Raw genomic sequence first — 19,258 nt, 5'->3', positions numbered from 1 at the left:
GGAATGGGGTATCGCAGCAAGTAGTTAAAGGAATCCAAAATTAAATTTAAATATGTAAATAGTAAAGAAATTAAGCAAGAAGGGGTGTGACTCTTTTTAACAGAACCAAATCTAGTAATATAACTACTGATGCATGGGTCACTCAAGAGAAAATTTAAGAGACATGATTGGGTAAAAAAAGGTCCAGGACCGGATGGTATTTATCCCAGGGTATTAAATGAGCTTAGCTCTATGATTGCCAAACCTCTCCACTTAATTTTTCAGGTTTCATTGAGGTCTAGCATGGTGGTAACGTGGCACTGTTATTCAAAAAGGGATCCCGTTTTCAGCCTGAAAACTATTGGCCCGTTAGTCTGACATCAGTGGTAGGAAAGCTTTTGAAAGGGGTAATAAGGGACAGGATAATTGAATACATTGCAAATCACGATACTATGATTTGTGCCAGCATCTTGTCTAACAGATCTTGACTAATTTAATTGCCTTTTATGAGGCGGTAAGCAGGAACTTTTACTGTGGGATCGCTGTGGATGTAAATAGTACATATATATTCTCACAGGATTAGGAGACATAAAAGAATTGGTGGTAGCCAAAGCACTAAAAAAATATTTAATACCTGTATGTATTGAAAAGCTGCTTACAATTAAAATTTCCAATATGCAAAAAACTGTTTTTGACTGGTGAACCCCATTAAAGCATAAAGGTATCTATCCTGGGGACTATAGGAAAAGCATTCTACAGGTTGCTGCTTTATTTTTAGCCTTGCTTTTGATCTCCACAGACACAAATTTGGAGTGAACAATGCACCAAATTTACAAAGTGAATCATGCAAAAAAAAATATTAAGTCACATTTCAAAGAAACCCAGCCAAGCTAATCACTGCTAATTAATTTTCTCGGTCGTCTCTAGGCAGCGCTGGTACTAGTGGGTTAATGCAGTCTTCCCTTTAGGAGACAGGATAGCAAAGAAAAAAGACTAGGGTCTGTCCCCTGACTCCCCTCCCTGCATTAGCCCCACCTCCAACAGATTTTTGCTATCCTGCTACCTGGAGGGTTCTCTTTACAGGCCAGGAGAAACATTACGGGCATTCTAGGCCCCCAACCTCCACAGATACTGTAACACAGCACCCCCTTTATCCTCTTTCTCTCCTGCACTTTACTAAATATTAATTAGCCTAACATGGCTTCTGAGTTATCCAATTCACCCAAACTAGACGCAGGTAACCCACTAAGATCCACAGACCCAGTTCAGGGTACAGGCAAATGGCAAAATAAGTGCGCCAAGCCCAAGGATCATACCCAGACAGTAAACGAAGCAAAGCCTCTCCACAATATACGGAGAGCTCAACAGAAATTCCTGACTGGTTTAAACCCTTCCAAACCACATTGCTAGGTATTTCTTCTTCACTTGAAAAGTTTTACACTGTACAACTAGCTCACCAGAGTATTTCATCAGACAAGACTACTATAGCCGGCCCAACAACCAGTGTCAGACCCCATACAGCCTAAAACAGGGCTATACCTCTGACAACCCAGTTTTCAGTGATGCAGAAAGCACAGATCCGGTCACCCACTCAGCTGGCCTATCCCATAGATCTCAGTCAGAGGCAGTTAATGTCTTACTCATGGACATGTTCCAAACTCTGGGCATACAAGAGGAGGTGAAAGAGCAAAAGACACTAGATAAGCTATTTGGCTCTCACCGTCACCAAAAACATTTCCCAATACATGAGACAGTAGAAGAGCTTATTAAGAAAGAATGGAAAACCCTGGATCGCAGATTAGCTAAAGGCAAATGAGTTGATATTCTGTATCCATTTGACCAACCACATAAAGACTTGTGGGACAACATCCCTAAGGTGGACACACCTGTAGCTAGACTGGCCAAATGCACTACCATCCCATTAGAAGACGGAACGTCTTTTCAGGGCCCCTGTCATGAATCGCCGCTCCCTACCTGCTCCTGGTGTGCGGCGGCGTCTTCCTTCTCGGCGCGGCGAATCCAAGATGGCGGCGCCCAGGGCTCCACGTGGGCGCAAGGACGTCGGCGCGATGACGTCACGCGCTATGGCGCCAAATTTAAACTTAAAAGGACGCCAGAGACCCAGGTTCAATGCCCGAGTATAGCTCAATATTCCTATTGTGTTCCTGGGTCTCTAATTGTCTGCTCTGCTTTCCTGTTGCTGTTCCATTGCCTGTTCCTGACCTTGTACCTTGCTGCCTGCCTCAAGTGACCTTTGCCTGAACCTGACCTCTCTATTGGATTACCCCGCATCTGTACTTCGCTCGGACTCGCTGGAAGCGGCCTTCCTCCTTGATCCTGACAACACCCTCCCTGTGGGTGCCGAAGGCCCCCGCTGACAGCCCCATGGACAGGAAGGGCGAAAGTTTACTCAAAAACATATTTTCTTCCACTAATTCAGCTTTTAAACCTACGTTAGCCTCAGATTGTGTGTCGTGCACAGCAGTTTTATGGCTTGAAGAAGCACTTACTGCGGTCACAGAGGAATCATTTGACATGCATGGCCAGTTGTCCAAGATCCTCAACGCTGTTCATTTCCTCTGTGACTCCTCGATGGACACAATACAGCTCCTAGCCAAAACCTCTGCCATGTCTATCCGGAGCCAGACGGGCTCTCTGGATGAAGATCTGGAGCGCTGACCCGACCTCAAAGAAAAATCTTATAGCTCTCCCCTTTATGGGCGCTATTCAGCCCAGAGTTAGACTCAATCATCAACAAGATCCCACTTGCTATTGCACCAGATACCGAGACCCACAGGCATTTGCAATCGACTCAATGACCATACCTTGGAATTTCACTCTAGTCTACATCTTCCCTCCCATTCCCATGATCAACGAAATCCTCAGCGGACTTCTCCAGTTCCAGACGACAGCTATAGTCCTCACTCTATTTTGGCCACGAAGATCGTGGTTCTCCAAGCACTAGCAATAGCACCAGTTTGGAGGCTTCCATTGAGACCGGACCTCCTACACCAGGGTGGGCTCCACCACCCTGGGCTGGAAAACCTGTCTCTCATGGCATGGCTATTGAGACTGCCATCTGGCCACTGAAGGGCTTCTCCGATAAGGTGACATCCACACTTATGAAAGCCCATAAACCAGTCACCGTCTCATCCTACCACCGGATCTGTAAAACTTTCCTTACACGGTGCACAGAGGTTCAACGTAATTCTTCCAAATGCTGTATCTCTACATTACTGGACTTCCTCCAAGAAGGCCTGGACAAGGGCTTGGGAGTTAACTCTCTCAAAGTACAAGTATCTGCTTTTTCAATACTCTTTCAACACCAACTCGCACTACACCTGGTTGTCCGGACATTCCTTCAGGCGGCAACACACATCAAGCCCCCATACAAAAACCCAATTCCTCCATGGGATTTGAATCTAGTACTTTGAACCATTGGCTACAATTGATCTGAAACTTCTAACCTGCAAGGTAGTCGTCTTGGTAGCAATCTCTTCAGCCAGACGAATCTCAGAGTTGGGGGCCTTATCACATAAAACCCCATACTGTATTTTCCATGAGGACAATATGGTACTCCGGACACTACTCACATTCCTGCCTAAGGTTACCTCAGCCTTTTACCTCAATCAGGAGATCGTTCTCCCCTCTCTTTGTTCCTAGCCATCATCACCACAAGAACGACTTCTCCACAACCTAGATGTGGTAAGAGCACTAAAGTTCTGTATTCATAGGACAAAGGACTTCCGCAAGTCAGATTCATTATTTGTCCTATACAGTCTGCAACACAAGGGCGCTAAGGCTTCCCGCTGGATCAAAAGCCTGATTGCTTCAGCCTACCGGGACAAAAGTCTACCCATTCCATTCAAAACTTCGGCTCACACTACCAGAGCCCTCAGCACTTCATGGGCACTGGCCAACGCGGCATCTGCCAAACAGTTATGTAAAGCTGCTTCATCGTCCTCCATACATACTTTCACATAGTTTTACAAGTTCTATTTTTTTTCTCCCGCTGAAGCAGCCTTCGGCCGCAAACTTCTTCAGTCTGCAGTGAGGTCATAACGCTCACCCTCAGTTGCCATGTTAAAGCACCTATACACTTCTGTTCTGTTATCCTTGGTTTTTTCTGTTCCTATTCCAGTTCTCTTATTATCCCACCCACTCTGCTTTGGGACGAACCCACTAGTACCTGTGCTGCCTAGGGACGACCGAGAAAAGAGGATTTGTTTACTCACCAATAAAGCCTTTTCTCTGAGTCCTGCGATATATCGTGTTATAGACACAAAGAAAATTAACTGGCACACCTGTTCTGGTTAAAATGTAACTTTTACTTCTAAATAGTTAAAAACTTTAAATAGATAGAAAAGAAAGGAAAGGGTTTAAAATCCCAGTCACACCTTGATTCTGTATCAATTCTAGCTCTGACACTCCTGAATATTGCTACTTTTCAAGTACATTTCATATTGTTGGTAACATTTGTAGCACCCGTATAATTGGTCTACACAGTATCTCCTGTGTGTTTTATAAAGGGAATCGTGGTTCTATTACCCAGGTAAGTATTAGAAGATAAAACACTCATACACAGGAAAGTTTGAAAGTCATCATACTATATGTGTAATAAAGTTTATTTCGACATTCATTCATTCATTCTTCATTCATGTCGAAATAAACTTTATTACACATATAGTATGATGACTTTCAAACTTTCCTGTGTATGAGTGTTTTATCTTCTAATACTTACCTGGGTAATAGAACCACGATTCCCTTTATAAAACACACAGGAGATACTGTGTAGACCAATTATACGGGTGCTACAAATGTTACCAACAATATGAAATGTACTTGAAAAGTAGCAATATTCAGGAGTGTCAGAGCTAGAATTGATACAGAATCAAGGTGTGACTGGGATTTTAAACCCTTTCCTTTCTTTTCTATCTATTTTAAGTTTTTAACTATTTAGAAGTAAAAGTTACATTTTAACCAGAACAGGTGTGCCAGTTAATTTTCTTTGTGTCTATAACACGATATATCGCATCCGCTATTTCCAAATACTGTGCACCCTAACAGTTGCTGTAGTGCGAGGTTCTCCATATCCGGTACATATTTTCTCTGAGTCCTGTCATGGCAGCATTGGGAGTCCCCACCCTTTTATTTCTAGTATTAGCTGTGCTAGCTGTAACTATTGGAGGTGGGGCTAATGCAGAGAAGAGGGAGGGGAGTCAGGGGACAGACCCTAGTCTTTTTTCTTTGCTATTCTGCCTCCTAAGGGCTCTGGCATACAAGGGAGATTAGTCGCCTGCGACAAATCTCCCTTGTTGCGTGCGACTAATCTCCCTGATATGATATCCCACCGGCGAAAATGTAAATCGCCGGTGGGATGGCATACGCAGCAGCGAGGTAACTTCAGCGATTTCCGCAAATCACGTATGCCATCCCACCGGCGATTTACATTTTCGCCGGTGGGATGTCATATCGGGGAGATTAGTCGCCCGCAACAAGGGAGATTTGTCGCAGGTGACTAATATCCCTCGTGTGCCAGAGCCCTTAAGGGAAGACTGCATTAACCTACTAGTACCTGTGCTGCCGTAACGGGACTAATTCTGCCTTGGGAAAAAGACATTTACCAGCATTTTTTGTGGTTTCAGAGATTTTTGAAACCACAAATAAACTAATTTTCTCTAAAGCTGCGAATGCTAAATGATTTGTGTTTTTACCCAGAAAAACAGAAAATGCAGTAAACATGTTGAATTTTCTGTAGCTAAAGAGATCTCTGGGGCAATTTGTATGTACTAACTTCCTTTTGGGGTCTCTAAATTCCTGATACTTTAGTAACCCTATGCACAATGGGCATCAAACTGTTTGGTGGACCCTTGGCTTTCATATTTAGGATGTGTTTTCTTGGTATCTAATGCTATGTGGGAGATATGATGCTTGAAATTGGAAACTTTGAGGCGATTTTTTTGAATATTCATAATTTTTTATAGAAACTGCTAAATTCAGGAAAGCATTGCTGTTTGGTACTTAGAAGTGGTTACCCATTTCGGATTTGGCAGAATGTGTACTTTTCAAAAATATATGGTTTCCTGGTTTAAACTTAATGTTCCAGGATTTTTGGCTTTGGAATCTAAAGTAAGCCATATTCTGCTGTAATGCTTTGAAATTTGGTAATTTACTGCTGGGAGTTTTTGATTTATATAAGTCAGAAATCTCCATAAAACTATACATATCAGGTATTGGCACTTTCGGGAGACATGAGGCTTTTTCAAATCAGTTGAATTTGAGTGCTAAATCTTGTTCCAGAAGTGGAAAAAAAAAAAAACTCAGGCAGATTTGGAAAGCTCAGGTTCTCCTGAAAAAAACAATATACAGTCATGGGAAAAATTCTTGGCACCCCAGAAATTTTTCCAGAAAATCAAGTATTTCTCACAGTAAAGTATTGCAGTAACACATGTTTTGCTATACACGTGTTTATTCCCTTTGTGTGTATTGGAACAGAACAAAAAAGGGAGGGAAAAAAGCAAATTGGACATAATGTCACACAAAACTCCAAAAATGGGCTGGACAAAATTATTGGCACCCTTAATATTTGGTTGCACACCCTTTGGAAAAAAAACTGAAATCAGTTGCTTCCTATAACCATCAATAAGCTTATTACACCTCTCACCAGGAATTTTGGACCACTCTTCCTTTGCAAACTGCTCCAGGTCTCTCTTATTGGAAGGGCGCCTTTTCCAAACAGCAATTTAAGATCTCTCCACAGATGTTCAATGAGATTTAGATCTGGACTCATTGCTGGCCACTTCAGAACTTCCAGCGCTTTGTTGCCATCCATTTCTGGGTGCTTTTTGACATATGTTTGGGGTCATTGTCCTGCTGGAAGACCCAAGATCTCGGACACAAACCCAGCTTTCTGACACTGGGCTCTACAGTGCGACCCAAAATCCTTTGGTAATCCTCAGATTTCATGATGCCTTACACCAGGGGTCTCAAACTCGCGGCCCGCGGGCCATTTGCGGCCCTCGGTACAATATTTTGTGGCCCGCACCAACGCCTTCTCAAAAGCAATGAATGGATCGCGATTTTTATTGCGATTCAAGGGATAATGCAAGGCACGGCGGGCGGGAGCTGCTGATTGCGGAAATTACGTTATGCCATCATAACAGTTATTATGGGAAGACGTTCTGTGTGCACAATTAGCTGCTAAGGAACGTCATTCCCGCAATCAGCAGCTCCCGCTGTGCCTTGCATTATCCCTTGAAAGCCAATTTTTTGTGAAATCCCTTATGCGGCCCAGCCTATCTTTGTAGGCCTCGGTAAACAGTAGAATGATGTGCTTTACCAAAAAGCTCTTGGTCTCATCTGTCCACAAGATGTTTTCCCAGAAGGATTTTGGCTTACTCAAGTACATTTTGGCAAACTGTAGTCTTGCTTTTTTATGTCTCTGTGTCAGCAGTGGGGTCCCCCTGGGTCTCCTGCCATAGCGTTTCATTTAAATGTCGACGGATAGTTTGCGCTGACACTGATGCTCCCTGAGCCTGCAGGACAGCTTGAATTTCTTTGGAACTTGTTTGGGGCTGCTTATCCACCATCCGGACTATCCTGCGTTTCAACCTTTCATCAATTTTTCTCGTCTGTACACGCCCAGGAAGATTAGCTACAGTGCCATGGGTTTCAAACTTCTTGATAATGTTGCACACTGTGGACAAAGGCAAATCTAGATCTCTGGAGGTGGACTTGTAACCTTGAGATTGTTGATATTTTTCCACAATTTTGGTTCTCAAGTCCTCAGACAGTTCTCCTCTTTCTGTTGTCCATGCTTAGTGTGGCGCACACAGACACACAATGCAAAGACTAAGTGAACTTCTCTCTTTACCAGCTTTCAGGTGTGATTTTTATATTGCCCACACGAGTTACTTGCCCCGGGTGAGTTTAAAGGAGTATCACATGTTTGAAACAATCTTATTTATCCACAATTTTGAAAGGGTGCCAATAATTTTGTCCAGCCCATTTTGGAGTTTTGTGTGACATTATGTCCAATTAGCTTTTTTTCCTCCCTTTTTTGTTCTGTTCCAATACACACAAATGGAATAAACACGTGTATAGCAAAACATGTGTTACTGCAATACTTTTCTGTGAGAAATACTTGATTTTCTGGAAAAATTTCTGGGGTGCCAACAATTTTGGCCATGACTGTATAGTTTGCCTACCTAAACTTAACCCCCCCAGTAAATGCCCCTAAAATGAGAGAGCATAGAATGTTTACAAAACGTCTGGCACTAAGGGGAACCGAAATGTGAAATTCTGCTGGCACTTAAAGGGTTAAAAAAGAAATTTGTGTTTCAATTTACATTTACAACAGGTTGACGAAAATGCATTTTGTCTTTGTACAAAAGAGTATTATGCAGTGGGATATATTTTTAAATACCTGTAGATGGTTAGAACTAGAGGAAATTAATCTTTTTTTTTTTTTTTTTTTTAACACCGTATACATGTCATTTCAGACTCCTGCAGATTATCAATCCAGAACCCATAAAACTTTCTGAAAATGATTACATACAGGTATTTGAGAATTTCATGCACGCCTATAATAATTTATGTGCTAGAAAGTGGTGGTATGAACGTTTTTGGTCTTTGTAGACAGGTCTAAAGGGATACTTTTGTGGTTTTCATGGTGTACTTTTTATTTCTAAATTACACTGTTTACATAGCAAATAATTCACTCTAACATTTAAATGTTTTTCTTGAACAAACAAATGTATTTTTTAGCTGTATATTGTATATTGGTGTGTAGGCACCATCTCAGTGCATTGTGTCTGGTTCTGAGCTTTCAAACTGCTTTCAGATAACCTATTGTTTCTTCTACTCTATGTAACTGGAGGAGTCCCAACCAGATTTTTTACTATTGAGTGCTATTCTGGTATCTCCTGGGAGCTGCTATCTTGCTACCTTCCCATTGTTCTGCTGATTGGCTGCTGGGGGTGAAAGGATGGGGGGGGGGGGGGGTAAGCAGTAAGGAGTGACTGAAGTTTATCAAAGCACAAGTCACATGGCCTTGGCACCCTGGAAAATAAAGAATATGGTTAGCCCCATGTGTAATTTCAGAATTATATATAAAAAGATCTGTCTGTTTTTAAAAAATGGATTTTAATGCAGGATTCTGCTGAATAAGCTATTTTAACTGATGCATTATGAAAAAGACATGTTTTCCCATTACAGTATTCCTTTAACTTTTGTTATGGCTCAGACTTTAAAGATAAAAGACTTATTAAAATAGACAAAATTGAGCATGTTTTAATTTGTAGACATAAATGGAGCTGGCATCCTTATTGCCTCTAGTAAGAAGTGGTCCTTAGACTGGTACTGTGTAGTGTTCAGAAACAGTACTGTTGCCATACTCTTCAATTTATTTTCACAGAAACCAAGAACCAGTGCACCACAATACCCAATTTTTGTGCGCAAAACTATCGAACAGTGTTGTACACTTAAATTTACATCTCTGACGTCTGATCTTAAAAAGGTAATTATTTGCTCAAAGGTATCATGTTCATGAGAAATTGCATCATCAGATGTTAGAATAAAATGCAGACCAAACCTGATTGGCTTCATTATCCTAACTGCTACTCTTAATGCAAGCAAAACAATTCAAGTCAAGACTTTTCTAAAGCTTTAATATTTCATCTTAAATGTTTAGCATCCCCCTTCACCACCCCTGAATTAAGCCCTACTACAGCCAAAACTTTGGCCCTAATATGTCAAATTCCACTGCATTTCCAACATGTCTACTTGCCCCTATGCCTGCTTATTGCTATTTATACTAAAATAACCATCGCTCTGGATAGGTAATGGCCGTGTAGGTGGATTCTACTACAACATTTGCATTAAATTAAATAGAAATGTTAATGTTATAGCTAATTTATTGACTGAAGTTAAGTTAAATGTTAAATGGTAGAAAATGTTCTAATGTGTTTTAAATAAAACTTACTGCTTTTGTAACTTTTTTTACAGGAGCTTGTGAGAAATCGTTACTGTGGACCAAGTTTCACTGAATCCTACAGCTGGCCTTCTGTAGCACAGGGATTTAATACCATTGTAATATCACCTGATGGCATGAAACCCATGAACTATATTCCTCCTCTCCTCACATTTTTACACCTTGCTTCAGCAGTGTATACATTACTGCCATCTAGAAATGGGGTAAAACTCAATATTTTGTTTTATTTAAAACCTGATTTTTATTTGAAACTAATTACCGTTCCTCATCAGAATTTGGATGTATCCTCTGTGGCTGAAAAATGCTTTGGTAAATATGTATTTTTCTGCTGTGTATCTGGAGATAATTTCACACTGAACACTTGAGTCTTTAAGCAGCCAAAAACTCCTCACTAATTTCCCCCATTGACTTGCTTTGTATTCACTGGAAAGCTTTTCTGAATGCCGTTTTTAAGGGATTGTTACTTATAAATACACCATATTTAGCAGAAAGGAATATGGTACAGAAACATTAGCTTCCTCTAAGAACTGTTTTAATTAATTTGTGCAATTTTGTGTTCAAGTCACCATATCCAAATGTTTGACCTGCTTGCTGATCAGTGTGATAGAATTAAATTACATACACAATAGACTTAAGGTGATTTATGTAACTGGCCAGCATACTTACCCAACGTATTGACCTTTATGCAAACCGATATTGTGTTGTGTGATTTGGCTAAAAAGAAAAAAGGTTACTGAATAACCTATTTTGACTTTTCCAGTCTGGTAAGCGGAATCTTCAGTGTGCATTACTCTCTGGTAGTTTAATAATCCATTTAGAAAAAGGAAGTTGAGGAGGATATTCTGATCTTGCTAGGGATGATGCTAGCCTAAAAAAACTCTTAAGAGTCCGGTATAAAAATCTACTGTGCTGATAAATGTACTTAAAAGTATTGTAGATTTTACAATATACTGCACTAGAATAATGGACGTGTATGTTTTTTTTCCAACCTCGTCTGCTATTCTATGTTTACATGGTGCAGGAGAATCAAAGTAGTCAGACTTAATAGAAAAAACTTTGGTGAATTTGAGTGGTAGAATAAGCACAACCAAGCCCATTCAGTTTGTTTATAGGGCTTGCAGAGAAAGATCATAAAACTTATGCACGCTTAAAGGGTTCACTAGTTAACGTCTTAATGGATGGCGCCTCATTTTTATTGTGATGCTTTCTGTAAAATTTGACTATCCCTGTGTGACAATAGGTAGTTGGATGGACCAAAACTTGTGCCATAAGTTGATCTGTTTTAAATTGATTTGGTGAAATATTTACCAAAAATATGTATTACTTTATGATGAATTGATTTAGATATGCTTATCTTTCTATTTAAGCCTCTTGCAGCCATTCTTTGCTCTGGATGGAAGAAAGCTCATTTTGTACATGAACTACTTTTAAAGTACAGTAAACACACCAGACCCCTTAATCCGATGTTGATATTAGTTGGGCTAAAAGAGGAAGAATGCGAAAATCTTAACATTCGAAAAGGATGTAAGTTTTGACATTGCAACCCACTGTGCTAAAAATATATTTAAGTTATGCTTGTTGACACCTCTGTTATAGCTGGTTTCCTCTTTTTTGCATCTTTCAAATAATTTGGCTTATGGTCACAATTTACTTTCTTGTTTAGTTTTTTTTTAAAATGTCCACATCCTAAATGTGTTAATTTGGGGCTTTTACAGTTTGCTAGTGAAAAATTTTTTTTGGGGTGGGGGATGATGGTGTTCTTGCCTAATCACACCACTCACATTTTATGATGACATTGGGTGTGTCCACTCCTACTGATTGTTGCTGATGCGCTTAATGGCTTTAATGTTTCAACTATTGCTTTTAAAATTAGATAATATTATTACAAATATAATTATAAGTGTATATGTGCATATATATACATACATATATATACACACATTTAAAATTGTTGCACTTTTTTTTCTCTTCTGTTTTGTAGGTGAGGTGATTGTGACCACACCACCTAGTCTTCTTAGATATCTGAAATGTAAGGGATTGCTGCTGTTAAGGCTTTGTCATCTTGTCTTAGATGAAGTAGACATCCTTTTTTTAAAATCAGGATCACAGGTAGGTTCAACCATTGTGGGTTGGGGTTGGGTGTGGCTCAGACTGGGGAAGTACACAAAGGGGCGGATTTATTATGCTGTGTAAAATGAATTCGTGAAAAAATGGAGTAAAAAGCTGTGTAAAATAAATGGAAAAGGTCGCCGTCTGAACGCCAGATATTACGCTGTTATTTTCCATAGGTTCCGGTGGAAGAAAAAAATGCGTAAAAAAATGACGCCGTTTTTACACTGCAAAACCTAACGATGTGTAGCGAATTTTCTCTCCGTTTTTTACACAGCATAATAAATATGCCCCTAAGGCACGCAGAAGTAGCATACAAAGCGGAAAGGTGTGGGTCCTCCAATGTTAACATTTTGTGGCTTAGTGTCAGGTGCAGGTTGAGATTTTCAAGATTTTACATGGACAAACTTTCTTCAGTGCAAAAATGATTTATGATTACAGATCATATTTTTGATTTTTATATTATGGATTTCTTTTTGTACCCAAAATTATGAGACAGGCATTGTTATTGAAATATTTTTACATTTTAAGGAGGTTCGAACTCCTCTCTTAGATGATGCATGGGGTCCCAGACAATATTTAAGTAGGTTATTACCTTGAAATCTGAAGTCCTCTCTGATGAATCTTAAAATCAAATTGTTTTGTGATTATTCAGAAACAAAACGTTTTCTTATACATTCTACCATATTTTAGTTCTGTGTTACTTCAGGTATCTGTAGACAACCTATAAAGCGGTTTGGTTTTTAAGAAAACAAAGTTCAAAACCATGTAGTCAGTCTGCAAACACTTTGTATATGCAGTTAAGTAGCATGGGGTCTCTTTAGAGCAGGGGTGGGCAAACTACGGCCCGTTTACATTTTTAATCTGGCCCGCCGACTCCTGATTGGTTGCGTATAAACCGTATAAAACTTCAGATGCAGCGGGAGCCGGGGGACTGACACAGCCGGAGGAGGCAGGAGGTTGCTGGAGGATGGAGCATAGAGCCAAAGGAAGCTGTAGGTCACTGGGGGGGGGGGGGGGGGAGCTGGTGGGAGGATGTTGAGGAGGATGATGGGAAGAATGCTGGGGAGAGCTGCAGGATGCTGAGTAGAATGCTGAGGGGGGAGCTGAAAGATGCTGGGGGGAACTGCAGGATGCTGGGGAGTGAAGCTGGAGGATGCTGGGTGGGATGCTGAGGGGGGATCTGGAGGATGCTGGGGGTGAGCTGAAGGATGCTGGGGTGGGGAGCTGCAGGATGCTGGGTGGGAGCTGAGAGGCCCCGTGATTCTAATGGCGGCCCTGGGCATAACGCTGGTCCGGCCCGGCCCGGCCCAGGCCGTCTGTAAGTCAATGTGGCCCCTGAGCCAAAAAGTTTGCCCACCCCTGCTTTAGAGTAAACAAACATATCTTCATCCATATTAAAGAGTGGAGTCATTTATGGTGGTAAAAATGTTTTTAATTGTTGGCTATGTGTAGGTGTTTGTAATATTTTGTGTATGTCACAAAATACACTTGTTTGTCATGGCATTTTTTTTGCTGACTTGTTTTTTTTAGGTAATTGAAATTCTGGAACTTTTTAAGAAATCAGTTGCAGCAGAAAGCCGAGAATGTGCACCTCAGCAGATTGTAGCTACTGGAACATTTTGGCACAAGGAAATGAATTCTTTACTGCAATATACAACAGAACCTCAGGTCATAATCACCAGAATGGAACAGGCTGCAGTGTATGGCAATGTCCAGCAGGTACTATTCTACTCTTGCTCTTTTGAATTAACCATTTTATTATAAATCAGTAGTTATATTTATTGATATATTAATACTGTTATATTTTACAGTTTTGCATTTTATAATCTAATATATCAGTTACATTTCTGTGCCCCCTTAATCCATTTTTAACATGGCTCTTGACACCCTGTCAGCCTGCAAAAAAAAGTGGAATTCTATATGTAAGAGGCAGCAATATCAATCCAATAGTTAGGAAAGGGAAAAAGTTGAGATTAAAAAAAAAATGGATGATTGTGGTAGAGTGTGTTGCATGTAATGAGATCAGGAAGCGAAATTATAATGAGGAGAGCAGGAAATTAATTTTCTGGAAAAGTTGTGGTATACAATGCCTTGCAATATTCAGCTCATTCACCATTGCTTTCATTTCTCAAATTGAAACATACTATTTTTTATAGGTATTTAATCATCATTTTTGAGCTATAGCAGATTTACATTTGGGGGATAAGTACTAGCTTTGCACACTGTTTGGGAGTTATTTGACTTTTTCTTCCAGGAAGATTTACTCCAGCTTGTTCATGTTAGTTGGGTGATGCTTGTGACCTCAATTTTTCATAAGACCACAGATTCTCAGCTAGAATGAGATCAGGGTTTTGCTGGCGTCTCTAACACATTATGGCTCATATATGAGCACAAAGCTTAATATCAGGAGCAATCTGAAATAACATTTGTATGCGTAACATCGCAAATGCATTAAAAACAGTAAGAGGATAGTTGTAATCTCTAAAGCTGGTCGAGACCCTACCCTCTGCAGCTCATACCACCTGATATCACTTATTAACACAGATGCACAGATGTATTAGCAAAGGTACTAGCTGCCAGACTCACCCGGACAGTAAAGACTTTACCAACCTCCAAATCCCTCATGCTAACAGAGACACCAGAGCAGTAGCCTCTCTTGACTCAGAGAAGACCTTTGATTTGGTAGAAAGGGATTACCTGTAGGAGGTCTTGCGGAGTTTTGGCCTAGGGGCCTGGTTTATTCAGTGGATCAAGCTACTCTACAAAGCTCCAGTAGCCAGGGTCAGGGTAAACAATACCATCTCTCCACCTTTCCGCCTACATAGGGGAACTAGGCAGGGGTGCCCCCTTTCCCCAATTATTTTTGCATCAGCAATTGAGCCCCTGGCCATCACAATACGAAACAACCCTGATATACCGTATATACTCGAGTATAAGCCGAGTTTTTCAGCACTAAAAATGTGCTCAAAAAGTAACCCTCGGCTTATACTCGAGTATATATAAGTTTTGCATTTGTCCCAAGTCGCTGCTCCTTGCTCGCAAATGCCCGCCGTGGACGGATGCATGTTCGTGTGAAACTGCTTTGCGCTTTTCGAGTATATACGGTAACTCGGGGAGAGCGACGCGCTAAAGGGATGTGTCGGTGATAGGAATCCAGGACTCTTGCACAGTGATCTCCAGAGCGTTCGCTCCGCTACGCAATACCATGGCAATGACGTCACGACAGGCTAGCCCCTTCTCAGACGGTAACACAGACGGATATCTATTGGGGATGAGCAGATCTGACGGTCTGACGTATCAATTTTGGTGCGCATTACTTTCCCCGCCCCATACCGGCTGATGACGTTTCATAGGAGGCGGGGCCATGCACGGGGCTAGGGGCCAGGAGCAAACTTGCTGCCGTCTCGGTCGAGGGAGAGAAAGAGAGATGCATCTGTCAGTCCCGCCATTATAAATGGTTACATTTGGTGCCTAAGCTTGTGAGTTGGGGCTAAAATGCCCGTTGCTTAAATGAATGTTGCCCTGTCTGCTGTTAAGGAATTAAATTGATAGCATATGCACATTATACACCTGAGCTTTTAGGGCTCTGGCACACGGCGGAGATTAGTCGCCCGCGATAAAACTCCCTGTTCGCGGGCGACTAATCTCCCCGAGTTGCCTACCCCTGCCATCCCACCGGCGAACATGTAAGTCGCCGGCGGGATGGCAGACGCGGCGGGGCGATTTCCGGAAATCGCCGAAAAAGACTCGCGAGTCTTTTTCTGCGATTTGCGCGAAATCGCCCCGCCGCGTCTGCCATCTCAGATATACTATCTACACTGGTGTCTTTCACCCAATTCCTACAACCCTAATATGCCTCTCCAAGCTTCTATCCTCCATTCACTCGAAATCCTGGGTACATACCCCTATAGACACGCCTCTGATATGGCCATTCTCCCAGACACCCTCAAAACTCATCTAACATGGGCTACTGCCCTAAAATTGCTAGGTCATGCCTTGCCATTCTTTTTACCACACCTCCCTCTATATAAGAATATAATGAAGAGCCTCCCAGCACCCTCCACCCGTGCATACCATCTCTGGAAGCAAGCCATTCCAGACTTACAAGAGGAACAATGGGAGGAAGCTGTAGGCACAGCCTATGATTATCTAATCTCAATAAAAGACAGGTTTATACAATACAAATTTCTATATAACCCTTTAAAGCTGTCAAGAATAGGCAAAAGACATGATGATCTCTGCCCCCGATGCAATACCCCAGGTGCCAACTTTATACATATGATCTGGTCATGTCCCCTATAAACAGATTCTGGAAGGATATAATGGGGACTCTGGCTCAGGAATTGGGTACCCCCCAAATAGTAGACCTTGTGGTCTGCCTACTAGGGGTCATTGATGACATACTACCTACCAATGCAGGCAGAATTAGACTCCGCACTCTTATGTTCTATGCAAAAAAGACTGACTTTCTGGAGGCAGTTAGTTGACATTGCTCGCCTGCTTATTAAACTTACATATGAAACACGCGGAGCCGTAGACAAATTTGGAGTGACTGGTGACCCCTTGGGCCTGTAACCTCTATCATAGACTAATACCAGCTATATCAGCACACTTTTTTTGTTACTGACTTACTGCAACCAATTGTGTAGCATTTTTTATGTCCTTTATTTTTGTTTGATATATGTATAAACGCAATAAAACTTCACCTTAAAAAAAAAAAAAAAAACACACAGTAAGAGGCAGTGGGATCTTCATCACCAAATACATTATATGCAGTGAGAGACAGTGGGAGCCTTAACCCAAATACGTTATAGAAAGAGAGAAAAAAAATCCAGAATAGCAAAAACTTCACCACAACTTTCTTTTATTTACATGGGCTGTTTACTACATAAATGGTTCCTGTCACCCTAGATCATCCATACCCTTCTAAAAAGTAGGATAGCTGAAGGCTAGAGATGGTTTTTCATTTTATAGATCAGAATGAATTCAGAAATTGTTTGCTAGAAATGAGGGAGAGATACTGAGAATTGTGCATTCCATGAGGAGTGAAACATGTTGATATGGCAAAAAGTCACATGATTTTAAAGATTTGGATTTGGAAGAATGTGAATCTTGGCAGAATCCTGGACCGAACTCTTTATTAGCTGGTCTACTAAGCTGTGTGGCAAATCTGACTGGTATTTATCAGCAAGTGATGTTGCCTTAGTTTGCACCTCGTCATTGTTCATTTGTATTAATTGCTTAGGATTCAAGAAGCAAAAATTGTAATTTACAGTCTTCATACTATTAAAATGCCAGGTTAACTGCTGGATTATTATATCCAATGAACCATTAAAACAGCTGTTTGAAATTTTTCCATGGGATCTTCTATACTTACAACAGAGCAGAGCTCACTTAAAGGAGAAGGAAAGGTAAGAACTAAGTAAGCTTTATCAGAAAGGTCTATGTCAGGGGTCCCCAACCTTTCTTACTTGTGAGCCACAGTCAAATGTAAAAAGACTTGGAGAGCAACACAAGCACCATAAAAGTTCATGGAGGTGCCAAATAAGGGCTAAGATTGGCTATTAGGCAGCCTCTATGCACACTATCAGCTTACAGGAGGCTTTATTTGGTAGTAAATCTTGTTTTTACTCAATCAAAACTTGCCACCAAGTCAGGAATTCAAAAATAACTACCTGGTTTGGGGTCACTGAGAGCAACATCCAAGGGGTTGGTGAGCAACATGTTGCCCCCGACCCACTGGTTGGGGATCACTGGTCTATGTAAATACAGCCATAAGCACTCACAGAAATGCTGCACTGACTTCGCTGTCAAAAGATTTGTTTTTCTGTAATTCATGTGCCAGAGACACACAGCTCTCTCCTGCTCCCCCCTCCCTCAAGAATGCTAAGAACTCACTCCCCCCCCTTAGGAATGTGGATCTGAGCCAATCATCAGGAAGCTGACTCATAGGGGCACATTTACTAATCCACAAACGTCCGAAAAGCGTCTGAATGCGTTTTTTTCGTAATGATCGGTATTTTGCATTTTTCTTCGTAAATTGTTGTGACTTTTTCGTAGCCGTTATAACTTTTTCGTAAATTGTCGCGCCTTTTTTGTAGCGTTACGACTTGCGCAAATTGTCACGACTTTTTCGTAGCCGTCGCGCCGAGTATGAAAGTTTCGGATTCATTCAAGCTTCAGTATCGTGACTTTCCTTGGGCCAGGTTGGAGCTGCAGAGTGCCATTGAGTCCTATGGGATGCTTCCAAAATCATGCAAAGTCTGAAAGGTTTGCCCGCCGTTTACGAGCGCTCAATACGAAAAAGTCGCGACAATACAAGCAAATCGTCACGGCTACGAAAAAGTTGCAAAAAATACGAAAAAGTCGCAAAATGTTCATTTCCAATCCGAATTATTCTGATTCGTGGATTAGTAAATGTGCCCCATAGTCTAACTAACTGAGTATGTACACTGGTCTGTGTCTCGGTGCAGGAGTGAGGCATTATGGGAACTTTCTGTACGCTCAGCTCAGTGTTTTTTTTTTTCCTATAAGGCTTCTGATCATCTGAATGGGAGAAATATGGGGAGACTTAAGGGTACTATTGAGAGAACTGAAGGTATGCCTGCAGCTTTAGATTAACTCTTTATTAGCCTTTCCTTCTCCTTTAAAAACCTTTTCACTTGTTTTTGATATTTAGATACAAATTGTGGTTTAATATCCCATGTTTTTGCTAACTCTTGCTTCCTGTATGAGTTTTTCAGTTATTTCTTAATTTCTTAAAGTTATTTCTTAATGATGAAATGTTACTTTTAAATGTTCAAGAAGGTGTAGTAGTTTAGAAACTAAGTTAATGTTTCCAAAACTTTACCTTGGAATATGAGTAATAAAAAAAAAAAAAATCAAAATCTTACAGTTTTAAGACTGACAGCTTCCTGTCTCTCACTTGCCTTTTTGCTTCTGAGTGCAACATTAAATAGGCATTGCATAACAAGTTTAAAATATGTATATTATAGTGATTTAATAAGTCAAATCGTGAAGACCGTCTGGTTGGACACAGTTTTTTATTTATACATGTGTCATCTGCCAAAACATTAAGTTGTTGCAAACGAGTAGCACTGCTGCTGAAAAATGTATATACATTCTCAACTTTTTCATAAAATTGTTGCAACTTAACTGTTTTAAGTTTTTCACCGA

At 40.9% G+C, this 19,258-nt stretch overlaps 1 protein-coding gene across 3 annotated transcripts in view; it reads left to right on the top strand.

The window, feature by feature from the left end:
- The window catches only part of tdrd12 (tudor domain containing 12), a 68,575-nt gene that overhangs the window by 17,198 nt on the left and 32,119 nt on the right, over positions 1 to 19,258 (top strand). For all 3 annotated transcript variants that reach the window (XM_018093101.2, XM_012961356.3, XM_031900806.1), the window contains exons 11-16: positions 8,481 to 8,538; positions 9,395 to 9,496; positions 9,985 to 10,173; positions 11,338 to 11,494; positions 11,952 to 12,079; positions 13,613 to 13,801. In XM_018093101.2, the coding sequence (XP_017948590.2) occupies positions 8,481 to 8,538; positions 9,395 to 9,496; positions 9,985 to 10,173; positions 11,338 to 11,494; positions 11,952 to 12,079; positions 13,613 to 13,801 (823 nt within the window). The remainder of the gene's footprint in view (positions 1 to 8,480; positions 8,539 to 9,394; positions 9,497 to 9,984; positions 10,174 to 11,337; positions 11,495 to 11,951; positions 12,080 to 13,612; positions 13,802 to 19,258) is intronic.

This window comes from Xenopus tropicalis, chromosome 4 (genome assembly GCF_000004195.4).
Source record: "Xenopus tropicalis strain Nigerian chromosome 4, UCB_Xtro_10.0, whole genome shotgun sequence".
Lineage (NCBI taxonomy): Eukaryota > Metazoa > Chordata > Amphibia > Anura > Pipidae > Xenopus > Xenopus tropicalis.
The sequence above is the reverse complement of the archived record's forward strand: the minus strand, read 5'-3'. Positions and strand labels throughout refer to the sequence as shown.